The following is a 16,086-nucleotide window of genomic DNA, read 5'->3' as shown; positions in this document are numbered from 1 at the left end:
ATGACAAACACTGTACAGGGTACAAGGTACAGTTAGTACTTGACAAAGACATTCAAGACATGCAAACACACTCATCTGACAGAGAGCTAATGGACTTGAAAACATTGCTTGATCATAAGATAAGTGAAGCTACAGCTCTCAGTGTACATGAACGTATAAAACTACAGGAAGTGTTATCCAAATATTTACAAGTTTTTACCAAACGATTAGGTGTTATCAACACGTATGTGTACAAGATTGAAGTTAAGCCTCACAAGATCTTCTACCACAAGACATATAACGTACCGTTATCTCAACGACCTGCTGTGTGGCAAGAACTAAAACAAATTACAACATAGATTATAAGTAGTATAGAAATTTTCATTTCAGCGGTTCCAGTGACGCAGTTGAAGACAGAAGAACTTTTCTTTCAACGCCGCGGCACCACCGAGAAGACTGAATATTGAAGTAAAATTTATGATTACGTAGCAGTGAATGATATATAAATTTTTCACGGAACATTTGTGACTGTAGGTACCACTGACCTGGTATGACACCTGACGAACCGACGGACGTCATCTGTGAAGCGATCTTTTACTTCGAGAAATAGATTAGACGCACATCTCTCAACACGAAAAGCATCTATCAGTAGTCAAGGCCACACAGACACACTACACACACGCACAAAACGCGAGGAATCGAACATTTTCTCTCTCTTACTATTTTGAATATTTATTGAGTAGCGAAAACGCCTGGTCTTGCCTACTGATGTAATGAATGTTGTGTCTAACCTATCTTAATTTCAGATGACATCACAAAAAACATCGATAAAATCCCAGCAAAACCGTTAAAGAGGACGTAAATATCTGCAATCCATGTAATCAAATGTGACACAATGTAATAATTTATAGCTATGTAATAATGATGAAAACATGTTTATGTGTAACTGTATTATGTTTATGCTAAGAAAATATGTGACGTGTATATGTATGATTACTTATGTTTTTTTTTAACTGATGTATAATGTAACTGTTACTGTGTGAAAATTTGAACGATAACGAGTGCCAAAATGTGAAAAACTTTTTTAAAAAAAAATGCGTAGTGAACCACTGTTCACGGACATTAACGTACATTACTAAGTCTGCAACTACGCAGAAACCTATGTGAAAGAAACTGTTAATGACATTCATGATGCATCGTACCTTTGTTAACGCGATGAACGATTTCTTCGATGAGTAACCACGAACATTTAGGTGAGCTATATTTAAAAAAACTGAATATGTGAAGTGCATAATTCGTGCATCGTCTAGCGACATTACTACAGTACCCAACTTCAAGATGTTAACTGGATTAAATGGACACAAAGTGCCTGTCCAGAAAACAACACGACGGGTGGAAGAATTTTGGTTGGAACTTCAGGGAATGAAATGTTCTCGAAATGTGACGGACACGCTTACCTGGACTGTCCAAGGATCGACGCCAGCTATGTGCCGTCCGAGGTTCTGCAACCAAGCTTCCACGGAATATCGAAAACGAACTGCATATGGACTAATTACTCGACGGGTCACGTCTGATCTGTAATAAACAATGCTTTTTGTCACAACGAACTGCATCACAACGACTATAATGGAAATAGGAAATGGACATGCTTATGTATCAATCACGTTGTTATACAACGATGTTACTGTGATCAAAAAAACTTTACCACGACGATACTAACCTGTAAAAAATTATTGTGCAGCAGATGAATATGAACTGTGATAACGACACCATGTGTATAGGTCAACGCACCTGAAAAATACGGACATTTTTCTTTGAAGCATTTCATTGCAATGCTATGTAACTAAGAACATTCAACAATCTAAAGTTGTATTGTATTATAACAAATATTGTAATTTTAAAACTAAGTTACCTGTCATAGAATGTAGTCTTCATATGTAATCTTGGTGGAATATTTTCTTTGTGCAACGACTAAGAAATGCGCGCGCACACGAACAATATGAACTGCAATACTGTGCCGCGTGATCTAAATTTACGAAATAACGGCAGTGCCGTAGTTACACAGACGCTTCTGCGCATGCGCGCACTCTGTTTTGCCAACATAAGAACTTTTTCGGCGCACGCGCGTCATTCAAATTTTGTGTATAATATACAGTATAATGTAAGTCATGTAAATAGTTGTAGATAACTTAGATTTTCTTGTGCCTTTAGGTGAATTGCTCGCCTGCAGGTGTGTCCTTTCGCCTCGCAATTCAGGGGGCAATATAAAGGCACATTTGCATGCCGAGCGTGAGTTTCCTCGGAAACGCGAGATATTAATTAAATAAATAATCAGTGACAAATAAATAAAGCCTATGGCACACAACTGCAGCGCTGTGTCGCTGATAAAACAAAAGTACATTTTCGTTAGTCGTATGTTTGATTAAAAAAAAAGAAAGAGCTCTAGTTGAAGTGGTGCGAGAAGCACGTATTTTAGTTTATTGTCTGGCACACCGCCATATTTCATGATATAGAAAATTACTGCGAGTTGCAACCATACTAGGCACTCGATTCTGTAAAGAATTTATATTTAGAAAAGTAAGTAGGATTATGAACTGTAGGCTTATTCATTGAATATATCTGATTTAACTAACTGTGTAATTTTTTTTGTTTAGTAGACAATCACCTCTGTACGACGTTTTGGCATGGCTGGCAAATTATTGTAATATTGAGATTTAGTTTATGAGTCCGCACCTACCGCAGCAGTCTTTGGAAACGATTTAAATACGAAGTCCGATTATTTCAGTTTTATTTCACGGTCAACTACGAATAACATTACATTTACGAAAAAGCCATTGTCAAGCGTCTGATACCGAATAATCAAAACCTGACGACTCATAGGAGAGCCAATCAGACAGATAAAAATAATTAATAATTAATATTTTATTTTATTTTATTTTATTTATTTTATACGGTGTGCGTTTTTGACTCAGAATTTTCATTGTGTTCCTGCTGATGGCTAATCTCATTTCGATTTCTTCACATTTTTTCCTGCAGCCATTTCTCGTTGGCTTCCATGCAGATCATGTCGATTTCATTTTTAAGTGATTTATACCGCTGTGTTCCTGCCAGTCCCTGAACATTTTTGTATTTCGTCTTTTGTCGATCTGTTGAAATATTTCTTCTGTTACCCACAGTTTGTTCCCAGTTTCTTCCTTGTACCTAATTTTGTCTGTTCGGCTTCTGTGAGTGGCCTTTTTAGAGATATTCGTACCTCTTCTACTGAAATGCCTACTGTTGTATTCATTATTGCAGTATCTAGAGCAGGGGTTGCCAAACGCTTTTGCCCAAGAGAAGGGATGGCGCCTCGGGCCAGATATGCACTGATCTTATTGTAAGTTCGGAATCTGCATAAATTGGAATGTTGTGATCCGCCACTAGGTTAGCAATAGTAAGGGTGTGATATGTTTGGTGCCGTCCCGAGGTACTAATCGTCAAAAGCCGTCACCATTCAGAATTAGTGTCGATTGTTTTCTGTTTCAAATTGCTGCCACGCTCAGCGACCCCTAATTTGTGGCATGTAGTTGCCTAACTTGCTAGTGGACCATTAATTGATTAATAATAGTAATTATACAGACATTTAAATGATTTATCCAAAACGAGATATGATCATAGAAGTTTTGAATGACGTTTTTCTTGAATTTAATGTTCTTTTGTACAAATAAATACCACATTTGAAGATGACCGTATATGTAATGCACGTTCACGAATCCATGTAGCTTCTGTGTCCAAATTAATTGCAGAGTAGGTGATTGATCCGAGTCGCGCATGCCCGTGAATTGTCGGTACTGGAAGAATAACAGTAAAACATTCATCCTCTCACAACGTCTAATTCTGCAGTGGCGGTACTATTTATCCCTCTGCCCCCTGAGGCAAGCGGTCAACTCTTCTTACCTCACGTCCGATTTCACCAACGTCAATTAAAATTAAGCACATCTCGAAATATTACTGTTTCTGTATGTATGTTTTTGTTTCTGAGCGCGAAAAGAAGATCATAACGTTACTTCACGTTTTTGGCTGTGGCTGTTACTTACTAGATGAATATTATTATAACATAGGGGTGAGAACTGCGGGACGCACAAATACTTGATTATGGCCACAAGTGACCCACGGGTGTCTGTCTGACAACTGATATAAAGTCTTCGAGAACTTCAAACTGATCTAATCATTCCTCAGAGCACGAGTTTCCCATACCGGAAGATTCTCTTACACTTGAGTCACCTCTTCATCATTACAAATTTGTGATCTGTGTTTATACCGACCAGGAGCATGGCCCGCAGTCCAAGACACGGTTAGAGAGATTACGCCTCTCTCGGATGCATGTAGACAGTTGTTTTCCTTCGCTCTGTTTGGGAGTAGACTAGGAAAGGAAATGACTATTAGTGCTACAGAGCAATCTCCACCACGCTCCATGTGGTGGCTTGCGGACTTTGTATGTAGATGTAGACGTAGACGTAGAGACACAGGAAAGAAACAATCCAAAGAAACACGAATCGATTCTCTGTATGATGGAGTACGTTGTTTTACAAAGTCCTTCTGTGCTATGTACAAACTAGTGCCACTGTAGTCGGTTACGTTAAATATACGTGGCTCACGGATGTGTGTTTTTGAAGAGCGATAAGAGTGAAAGAACGCAGCTGTCAGTGCCTGTTAGGTCAATTGATGTCGAAGCATCATATGCTAGCCGAGCAGCACTGGAAAGTGATGGGCAAAATGGAGGGCGATGAAAGTCAGTGTGTTATGTCCAGGTGCTTTAACGTTCATAGACAGTATAATCAATTTCGAGGCAAAAGTTCGGAATCCAGACGATCCAGCAACGAGTCATGACCGAGAATTACAGTCCTCGAAGGAATAGAATCGCTACATTGCAGTTAACCCGTTACAGAAGGAGAGATCTTTTTGCTATGATGATGCCAACATGGCCAGTGTACTAAAACAAAGAAAGGTTGTTCTCTTCATAGATAATCCCCAGTTTAGTCTGAAATGGACATGTCAGATGCCATATATCACGAGAAACAGTGAGTACGTTGATTTATGGGGACTAAATACCTGGTCCTCGTTATGCCAGTGCAACAGAGAACGATTTTATCTAAAAAAGGAGGACGTTCTAGTTTATTACCCCAGTATAATACTTTACAACTAGCAGAGTTCTTATTTGTTATGGGGGTGATAACCATTATTAACAGCTAATGCTGAAAGCAGTACTCTTGTCAGCCAGTGACGAGAATGAACTATGATATCACATATCGATACTACCCCATAGCCATCAAAGTTGACAGTGGAATCGGAAGTTTCCATTGGACCTGATAGATATCGTGCAGGATCCGGCACGGCCACGCCTCCAGCGGCTCCGTACCATGAGCGCCCCCTACTGCCACGATATATGACGGTTGGCGGAAATCAGATGCCTTCGCTCTTGAAGCTTCGTCGTTACTTGATGCTGTGCACACACTGCCTAGTCACGGCTCTGGCTCCATCGTTCATGCTTTAGTTCAGGAAGACTCATGCTTGTTGCTGTAGTAGAAATGGTCTCTGTTTCTTCCTACACTATTTGTAATGAGTCTTCCTATGCTTGGACAAATACAAGTCAATCTTCTGTTTACTGCGTTAACGTGTTCGCTCTCAGAGGTTTTTAAATATTGTTTGAAATACAGCAGCACAGAATATGTTAGAAGGAGGGATTATAAGAGAGGTAGGATTCGAGCAAATCAGCTCTGTCAGTGTAGGAGTTGCTGTTCAGAACACTAGCGCTTAACCCTAGATTTTAGCGACTAAATTAAGTTGCAAGAGACTGAGGCGTACTCTATACAAACCACAGCATAGGCATAAGAATAACTAATCAACTCATTACTTGCAACTCACAACTGCAACACCTTCTTCCTAGGATAACAGGGAACAGTAAGGACGAATACACATTGGAATTAGATTGAATTAGCCTTGTAGGTAGTAAGGTAGGAATGCAGGCGCTTCTTCATCTAGACATACTGGTATCCAGACTGTTTTTATGACAACATGAAGAATTTGAAATGCTGGTAGTTAGTGTTTACCCATTTCTTAGTGCATGATATCCATTCTTCCAGCGAACATTTTATGCCAGTAGCTGCTCCCAGTTATTTGATCTGAGACATTCTTGATCTGAATCAATCAGAATACTCAATCAATATCACAGTAAAATAAAAGAACTAAACAAAAACTTTTTTATTGCTAATTTAATGAGAAATAACAGAAACAGTAAAAATCCAAATCAATAAATTAAGATGCGTTTAGTGGCCAAAGAGGAAGGAAGATCTGTAGTTATGCTTCAGGTGAGATTCTGGCGCTGTTTAATTAGAAGATACCGAGGAAACCATTGCTAGGTCCCCCAGAAGGCGGCCCTGGTTGTCCAGTGGGCTGAGGTCCTCCGGTAGGCTGTGGATCACCAGTTGGTTGTGGCCCTCCTGTTGGTTCAGGTCCTCCAGTAGGCTGACCTGTTGGTTCAGGACCTCCAGTTGGTGGTCCTGGTGGTCCAGTTGGTTCAGGACCTCCAGTAGGTTGACCTGTTGGGTCAGGACCTCCGGTTGGTGGACCAGGTGGGCCAGTTGGTTGTGGCCCTTCGGTTGGTCCAGGAGGGCCAGGTGGTGTCTCCTGACTTCTGCATGCTGTCACCTGCAGCAGAATTGAGTGATGTAGTCTGTTGATGTGAGCCCTGTTGTCTACAACATGCCCTCTGAAATATCAGTTTGTTAATGTTATTGGCATTAGATAATCAAGAGTTAGACGCATGTTTCAGTTGGATAACAAGCATAATAATCCTCAAAAGTACCTGACAGATTTAAATTTTATGCCAGAATGGGACTTAATACCTATATCTTTGCGTTTCATGGGTAATTGATCGTCAAAATGAGCTAGGCTCGTACAACGTAGAGCTCACAGAAAGTTTACCGTCTGGATCCAGCCCAGACGGATGTTCAAAGAAATTAATTTTTTACTTTCATACGCTATGTTATGTTAATTATATGTGTGTGATACCATAAAATATTTGTGGTATCAACTACCACTTGATAATGAAGCTGTTAATGATCGTCAACATGGCGTAATTGGAATAAGTATCCTGAGACGTTTTAGGTTGCATTTTAGTTATGTGCTGTAGAATGAACATTTGACATTGAGCCAAGAATGTTACGTGTTATGAGGTTATAGCTTCGTTTCCCAAATAGTTTACGTTCTTAAAAAAGAATTATAACTCTCATAAACTTCCCCATGTAAGGTATGAACATAGCATTATATCAGCTCCCTCAAAGCAAAATTTTTCATCATAGGTAACATGTTCCGTCCATCAATAAAGTGGAATTTGACTCTACGGAAACATACAATCAGAACAAACGTATCTAGACAGGCATTAGTGGAGAGCAGTATGAGATGCGTCCATTTTTTCCGTGTATCATGGTTTGAACTCTGTTAGATACATTTTGAATGAGGTATCTGAATGTTTGTGGAATGGTAGGCTGGTCCTTCCTCTAGAGCCCATTTCACAGAAGGTGGTGTTGTAGGACGCTGGTGTGTAGAGAGAAGTCGACCTAACATTAAAAATATATTCCATTGGGTTCAGGTCCTGACTCTGAGCAGACCAGTCCACATCATCAGTGTTATTGTCCACAAACCATTGCTTCACAAATACTTGTTCATGACAAGGTGCATCGCCATACTGATCAATCGCCGCCTCCGATCTGTTCCTCTGCTGTACACAGTACACATTACCATAAAATATATTTATGTCCTTACGCATTTAGCGTATTGTAAAACGCAATAGGTGGAGAATATATTAACCACGGAAAATAGTCCCATACCATAATGTCATCAGTACCTTACTTCACTGCTGGCGCCACACATAATGAGAGGTATGTTCTCAAAGCATTCGTCGAACCCAAATTGCTTACATCGGACTGCCACAGGTAATAGCGTGATTCGTCAGTCCAAATCACTCTTCCGATTCATCAAATGTCCAGTGGCGTAGCTCTTTACACTCGCTCAAGTGTCGCTAGGCTACAGAAATGTGTGACTTATATGGCATCTCGGCCCGGTGAGCCTGCCGAATGGCCTGGAGCTTGACTGCAGCGGCTACACGACAGTGATGGGTCTGCCAGCGCTACCAGCATTGCGTGTACAGAAACTACTGTATTATCGACCCGACCAGTTGTGCTCGCGGACCTATCATGAAGTTAGCCACGCCGCGGCTCTGCCTTCAGTTATGTCTTCGCTGTGTTCTCGTATTGTTCTCATTGTATACCATTGTTTTTGTCTCTCATTTCGCTACATCTTCGGTTTTCTTTGTTCGATTACTCGTTGGACTTTGACATTGTACCGTGATGTCTCTGTTGTCTCTAGAGATTATGAGATGGTGCTCAACCATTTAACCCATTTCTCCGCAGCTCGTGATCGTGCGGTAGCGTTCTCGCTTCCCGCGCCCGGGTTCCCGGGTTCGATTCCCGGCGGGGTCAGGGATTTTCTCTGCCTCGTGATGACTGGGTGTTGTGTGCTGTCCTTAGGTTAGTTAGGTTTAAGTAGTTCTAAGTTCTAGGGGACTGATGACCATAGATGTTAAGCCCCATAGTGCTCAGAGCCATTTTTAACCCATTTCTTTTAACGTCATACGCACCGCAATTGCCCTACCTTGACAGCTGGTAGGACTTTGTAACTCACCAGTGATTCGTTCTCCTGATTTCACAAGGCTGTGTACACCCACCGTCCGCAATGGCTTACGGTCCCAGCCCATAACCACGTGAGCTCCGTCCGCTCTGCAATCAACTGTGGTTGCTCCTGCACGTTTGCACGTCACAGTCTCTTCACCAACAGTCCACCTGGACAGCTTTAAGTGGGTTCAAGTGCCCCTAATGGATTTGTTACTCAAGTGATATGCAATGGCTACTTCATATTCGAAGTCAGTGAGCTGTCGTGACCTCCCAGTCTGCTATTACTGCTTCTCTACTGACCACGTAATATACTTCGCGTCCTTTTATACTGTCGCGGCCGCCTCTCCTGACCCCTAGTGGTCAATTTCGTATTACTTTGGACTGTCCAGATGCTTTTGGTGAGGTAGTGTACGTAACTGTGTTTGTTGCGACTGCGTCAAAAAATATAGTGTGAATGCCGAACAGGATCACAGACGATATTAATATTTCATAAGACTCTGTTAATCAACATTTCTGTTTTAATAAACAGTTTTTCACCTATCGACAAAGAGAACTGAAATATTTTAAATCTCGGGGCTAAATGCGTCTCAATGGAAAAGTCGAGAATAGGGTTCTTACTAAAATACTCAGTACGAAGGAGGTGCATGCAATTTCACTGCATGACATGTATCTCTCATCACACACTGGAAGGCCGAAATTAAATTATTATGCAGTTGACAAACTGTGTTCTCACACTTTATGGCTGATGAAGAGAGTTCGCTGGATCGTGACAAAATCCTGAAGTATTGCCTTTAGCAGGAATTCTGAATAAACTGTTCTGTTGACAGTAGTGGATGTTTTGTCACGGAAGCTACAGCATCAGTTCTCTGCTGCACTGATTGTAACACATAGAAGGCGTTGATTGAGTAGAAGCGATTCCAGTGTACTCAGTACAAATTCGTAGTGGTTTATAGATAGCCTGCCTGTAGGCATGCCAGAACTGAGATGTGTCAATTTGTTGCCTATCTGCAGGTGTCTAGGACTCTCCTTACTTGTTTTCTCTGTTCAGGTACATTTTTAAAGTGCGGGTGGCACTGAGGATGTTACCGAACTGGGGCTCTTGCAGGGACCGTTCGCCGTTTTATTCACACAAACGTCAGAGCTGCACCCCTGCAAGATGACGCTACAGGATGGCGGGAAATAGGAGGACTGAAATGCATATGATTCCCTTGCTGCTTCGGATCGCGTTCAAATTTCGTTGAATGGTTTTGAACGGTCTCTTGTGGTTCCAGGCTACACACCACAGCAAAAGTTAGGGCTGCACTGCACTCCAAAGCGCTGTTGCTGGTCCACGATGGTTTTAGAGAAGTTTTGAAGCGTCTGTGGCGTTTGAGAAGTATCAAATATTGTCAAGAACGTCGTTACTCGTCGCACCACGAACTGTCGTTGCCGACCACAAAATGAATGAGAATCAACACCTTACGTTAAGCGGTGATTGCAGTGACGCCCTTTATACCCCGCCCAGAAGCCTTTTCATTACGTTTCTGTGCGGCGGGTTGTCTGAAATGTTTTCTTCGACGAAACATAAGAAAGCCACGTGATTTCAGCGGTGGGCGTCGCGGTTCTAACCTTCATCGCGGAGGCGTCAAAAGAAGGGGTGAAATGTGGGTGAGAGGGGGTATGACGACCTTCTCATAGTGTGACATGTCCACTGTGGCATTGGGAAGAGTTGTGATAAAATTTGGTACTAATCTGACATCAATAACCCAACTTACACCTCATGAACTTATATTTCGCATGGGTCCACGTGTTGCTGTTTGATGCGTCTGCGAGACAGAAGTTGACGTCACGGGGCGTCGCACTGCTGCATCACTACAGAGGAGGGTTGCAGTTACCTTTGAGCCAAATTTCAATCTCATACGTCGGAATGGGAAGTAACTGGAGTGATTTCGAAAAAGTGATCCTTTAATTCTATCGGGCTTTGTAGTGTAAGACATTCATCTTAATTTGAGGCAGAAATTTCTGAGTGTGTACCGTACGTTTGGAGGGCACAGCGTGGTATGAACGTGAATCAGAGATTGCGGGAAAACTGGAACAGAGGATGAAACATTGCAAGTAGCGGACCCCCCCCCCCCCCCGCGTATGATGTTTTGCATGTAATGTTACTATAAAGTGGTTTTTGTTTGCGTGGTCTTATACTTGTATCTTTGTAGTTGATACGTTTTGAGAGTAACTTTGGCTTCGCTCTCCTGCGCGCTTAAGTATCATTGCCAGTCGTGTCTGAAGTCTAACAGACAAATGGTTGAAATGGCTCTGAGCACTATGGGACTTAACATCTGAGGTCATCAGTCCCCTAGACTTAGAACTATTTAAACCTAACACATCCATGCCCGAGGCAGGATTTGAACCTGCGACCGTAGCAGCAGCGCGGTTCCGGACTGAAGGGCCTACAACTGCTCGGTCACAAAGGGCAGCGCTCCAGCTATGATTTGTGGAGATACCCAATAGGATCCCACACCATAAGACCCTGAATTGGCGCTGTATGTCTTGTGCGAATACTGTCACTGTGATGATGCTCCCCCGGTCTGCGGCGAACCAAAATGCAACCGTAATTTTCAAACAAACAGAACCTGGATTCGTCCGAAAAAACTATCTGAAGCCACTCCTGTCCACAGTGACGTCGTTCCATACACCATTTGGTGTCTAGCATGTTTCTGACTATTCCTCAAAGGTAGTTGGAGAAGTGGACGCGCGCGTAACCCGCACCGTAATAAAAGGCGAACTGTCTCCCCTGATAGTGTACGATGTGTTCCACTGTTCCAGAGTTGCGCCAGAGCCGAGGAGGACGCAGATCTGTCCTGCAATGCCGTTAGGATGAGGTGTCGACCTTTCCGGGCGATTGGGTGAAGGTGGTGGTGGTGGTGGCCGCGCTGATGGTGTGGGTGGTGCGCCCTAACCATATCGTCGTGTTCTACGGCCTCCACACACCCGTTGCACTGCCGAAACACTTGGTCCTACACGACTATCTGTTTCCCGTGTGGATACGTGACATTCTCTCATATCAATAACGCGCCCTCTTTCAAACTCATTGATTTGACGATACGGTTCGGGCATTCATTTGTGAGGCAATCTGCACGTCTGTTCAAGTCACACTGATCTCGTTACCTTCGGTTTGCAGCGACAACGGAAGCCACAGACACATTTTAGTGGTTGGCAGTGTTGCGCCGCGGTATCGATGTTGAGCTTAAACCCGCAGGTCAACATGCTTCAAATGCTAATCATTTCTGCCGAACGTACTAATGCTAATGTACACGTCCTATAAAATGAGCTTCATGTCTCTAGTCGTTCAAGGCGTTCTTTTTTTTCTGTATATGAGTGCAATAATTAGAATTCCAAGTAAGACAGGTATTGACAGGTACGAATGCTACCAATTACTTTAATAAGTTATAATTGTAAGATAGTGACTCAAATTATTTACAGAAGAATAGAAGAATTGCTAAAAGCCGTCCTCAGGAAAAATCAGGTTCTGTAGATGTTTCGGAACATATGATGCTATACTGGCTGAATGACTTATGACACAGGTTAAAAGAAGTTCAAATGTGTGTGAATTCATAAGGGACCAAACTGCTGATGTCATCGGTCCCTAGAGTTACAGACAAACTAACTTATGCTAAGAACAACAACAGACACACTCATGCCTGAGGGAGGACTCGAACCTCCGGTGGGAGGCGCCGCGCAATCCGTGACATGGTACCTCTAACCGTGCGGCCACCTTTAAAGCCTTTGTAGACTTGGCTAAAGCTTTTGGTATTTGTAGACTTAGCTAAAGCTTTGATATTAACGAGTGGAAGACATTCCTCGAAACACTGAAAGTAGCAGTGATAAAATACAGGGAGCGAACGTTTATTTATAACTAGTACAGAAATCAGATCGCACGTGTAAGGATCGAAGAACATGAAAACCAAACAGTGGTTGATAAGGGAGTTTGAAAATACTGTAGTCTATTGCCTATATTAACGAAACCGTGGACTGAGCGAGCGGTAAAGGAAACCAAGAAGAAATGGTAAAAAAGGAATTAAATACCACGGAGAAGAAATAAAAAACTTTGATGCTTGGTGATAATGTGCAAATTCTGCTAATTCTGCCAGAGACGGCAAGAGGCATGGAACAGATGTTGAACGGAATGGATAGTGTCTTGAAAAGAGATTGTAAGATGATCGTCAACAAAAGTAAAAGAAGATAATGGAATGTAGCCGAATTAAATCATACGATACTACAGGAAGAAGAGACAAAAAAATAGTAGACAAGTCTCACTATTTTGGCAGCAACTTAACTGATGGTGAGCGAAGGAGAGAGAATATAAAAAGCACACCGGCAATAGCAAGAGAAGCATTCTCGAAAAACAGGAATTAACAATGTTAACATCTAACATAAATCGAAGTGCCAGGAAGCCTTTTCTGAAGGTATTTGTCTGGAGTGTAGCATTGTGTGGAAATCAAATGCGGACGATAAGCAGTTTAGATAAGAAAAGAACGGAACTCTTGAAATGTGGTCCTACAGGAGTATGCTGAAAATTACATAGGTAGATGGAATAACTAATTAGGAGGCACTGATTCGAATCGGAAGAAGAAAAGAAATTTACGGTATAACTCGACTAAAAGAAGCGACTGGCTGAAGTACACATTATGAAACTTTAAGGAATCGTGAATTTGTTGCTGAAGGGAAGTATGTGTGAAGGGGCAGGAGGAGGGGGGAAGGCGTTAAAAATTGTAGAGCGAGATCTAGGTATGAGTACTGAGAAGAGGTTCGTAAGTATACAGGTTGCATCAATTATTCAGAGATGATGAGGTTTACACAGGATAGACCAGCGCAGAGTTTCTAAGCTGCCCACCTCCGTGTCGCGACAAACTGGTGTGTCGCAAGACTCTGAATGTCTTCTAATATTCCGGTGATAAAATGTTCATATGTTCCTATTAAAAACTAAACTCTCATGTAATAAATTTGTAAAATTAGTATCTCAGAGTCATTCCATAATTTAAAGAATATATTGCACCTAAATTATGTGTTTGCTTTTTTTTGTATCTAGGAAAAAATCATATGTGGGAGTGTCGCTTGAATCTGAAACGTTCTTGTGTGGCCCAAAGGAAAAGAAAAAAGGTTGATAAAAGGGGGACTAGCCCTCACATTAGCATCAGACAAGGCTTCGAACTGAAGAGCACAATGACAACAAGTACGAATAATTAGCAGTGTTATCACAATAGTTAAAAACCTTTCATCTCCGGTCGTGCTGCTAGGTCCATCGCATTCTCGCAGGCTTTGACAAGCACTGAGCAAAGGTAGATGTGTTGGGTGGAGCGATACAGGTCGGTAAAAGCGCTCCCCAGATTTTGGTGTTCAGCTCAAACAGACAAGATATTTGCTGTGGTACGCACTGCGTGTCGTCAGTCTACTGTTAAAATTCACGCTATTTAGGAACAAACTATTGCTCTCGGCAGAAGGGTTGGAGATTTCCTCGGATTCCGTACGCCCCAAGCCAGACATGGCTTTTACATATGTAAAAGGTATGACGAGCTGTTTTCAACACAGGGCTCTTTTCACTTTCTTGCCAGCGGCTGGTCTTTATGGAAGGGCTTGTGGCCTGATCGCCTGAGAAGAAAACCCCTCTATTAAGAAGCAGAACTAACAGACGGTTCAATCCCGCGTCCGGCCATCCTGATTTAGGTTTTCCGTGATTTCCCTAAATCGCTCCAGGCAAATGCCGGGATGGTTCCTTTCAAAGGGCACGGCCGACTTCCTTCCCTAATCCGATGAGACCGATGACCTCGCTGTCTGGTCTCCTTCCCCGAAACAACCAACCAACCAACTAACAGACTGAATGACTTTCCCAATTCAGCGGGTAACGACAGAAAGAAACGGCAGTCGACTACGTGCTAACAGAGGTATGGGCTCGAGACCTGAGTACATAATCGTAGTGCCAAGTGAAATTCTGATAATGGACAGTGCACATTACGATTTTATAGTTTGTAAATTACGTTGTTATTAACGTTGTGAAAGTTTGTTGCTGTTATTGTTATTAAATGAATTATACAGCACACATACTTCTCAAATTTTGGTACAAATGCTTTTAGAATGCTGTATTTCCCTGAAGTGAAATTCACTGAAAGTGATGTTAAAGTGTATTACTAATAACTGATGTGTAAGTATTTTTGTTATTATTAGTAGTATATTAAAACATTTTATACACTTTATAATTATTACTGGAAAAATTGTAAGCCTCTAACACAACCGTTCATGAGTGTACATGAAAATGCACCAGACCGATTGCCTTATGGTTCGTTTTACGCAGACAACTCGTGCACATGACTACACCACTCGCTAGATCTCTCAGCGTGTGATTTCTTACCGCTGGATTCTTTAAGGAGAATGTTTCATTCCTTGCGTTTCTGATGCCATAACCGAGAGCCCGTAAACCGCTATCAAGAAAGTCAAATGAGTACTTCAGCTGAAAGGGACCACTAAGTTTAAAACTGTCGCATATACATACAGAAGCCATATTTAGTTCATATGTGAACAGTACGAAATTTCGAATAATTCATCTTTGTCATGGTGATAAGGACATGAAATTGTGACAATACGGCCTAAACGACAATTTCTACTCGTTTATATACCTAATGGCTTGATTAAAAGATGCAAGAGTGGCAATACTTGTTGAGCACGCCTCAGTCCTTACTACTCACCACAAGACACAGGAGAAGAGCTGCCACCGTCGCCCTCATGGTGCTGAAAGATGGCCAAGATCAGGGTTGCAAGTCTTTTATATGTCGCACCGTTGCGTGAAGTTCTCCTGTCGTGACTGTACAACAAAGATATCGAAAATAGACCTGAATCTTGCTGATATAATGCAACATCTGGTTGCCTCAAAAGGCTACAGAACACAACTGTGAAGGTGTTAACAGCTTTCGTACTCTCTTTACTACAGTGTGGAAACCTACATTTAAGCTCGCATGGCATCCGAGCTTTTATTCTTTTCAGCATATGCACTTTTAATGTATGACGTAATAGTCTGTGATGGCACAGAGACCTTTACCGGTGTGCGTATTCTTATTGTGAAGAAATTTCTGGAATGAGAAGGAGCAAGTTTTGCTATGTAACTATGCGGTTTCAGGGTCCAGTCCGATTCCTCTCCTGCATCACTCTAGCTCTATAAACATTTTATTATACGAGCTAATTATTTATCTCGATACATGCTCCCTGAACTTCATAACAATCAAAGTGGATGTTTCAACACAACCTAATCAGTGCGCAAGTTCTTTTTAAAAAATAGAAGCAATTTCATTTTATATTAAAGCACTTCTATAGTAACATCTTCGCCTACATATTCATCTACATTTATACTCTGCAAATCACTTTTAAGTGCGTG

The 16,086-nt window shown here is 41.8% G+C and overlaps 1 protein-coding gene across 1 annotated transcript; it reads right to left on the bottom strand.

The window, feature by feature from the left end:
- Positions 1-6,201: 6,201 nt before the first annotated feature.
- LOC124777894 (proline-rich protein 2-like) lies at positions 6,202-15,520 on the bottom strand. Its single transcript, XM_047253441.1, has 2 exons — positions 15,404-15,520; positions 6,202-6,663 (listed from the first exon to the last, which is right to left on the bottom strand). Exons 1-2 carry the CDS (start codon positions 15,440-15,442, stop codon positions 6,346-6,348), a joined length of 357 nt encoding a protein of 118 aa, XP_047109397.1. The 5' UTR covers positions 15,443-15,520; the 3' UTR covers positions 6,202-6,345.
- Between the last annotated feature and the right edge of the window lie 566 nt (positions 15,521-16,086).

Source organism: Schistocerca piceifrons, chromosome 2 (assembly GCF_021461385.2).
Source record: "Schistocerca piceifrons isolate TAMUIC-IGC-003096 chromosome 2, iqSchPice1.1, whole genome shotgun sequence".
Classification (NCBI taxonomy): Eukaryota; Metazoa; Arthropoda; class Insecta; order Orthoptera; family Acrididae; genus Schistocerca; species Schistocerca piceifrons.
The sequence above is the reverse complement of the archived record's forward strand: the minus strand, read 5'-3'. Positions and strand labels throughout refer to the sequence as shown.

Coding starts and splice junctions, on each gene's coding strand:
- LOC124777894 (XM_047253441.1), bottom strand. CDS start 15,442: ATGAGGGCGACGGTGGCAGCTCTTCTCCTGTGTCTTGTG. Junction 6,664..15,403: donor CTCTTCTCCTGTGTCTTGTG/GTGAGTAGTAAG, acceptor ATTCTGCTGCAG/GTGACAGCATGCAGAAGTCA.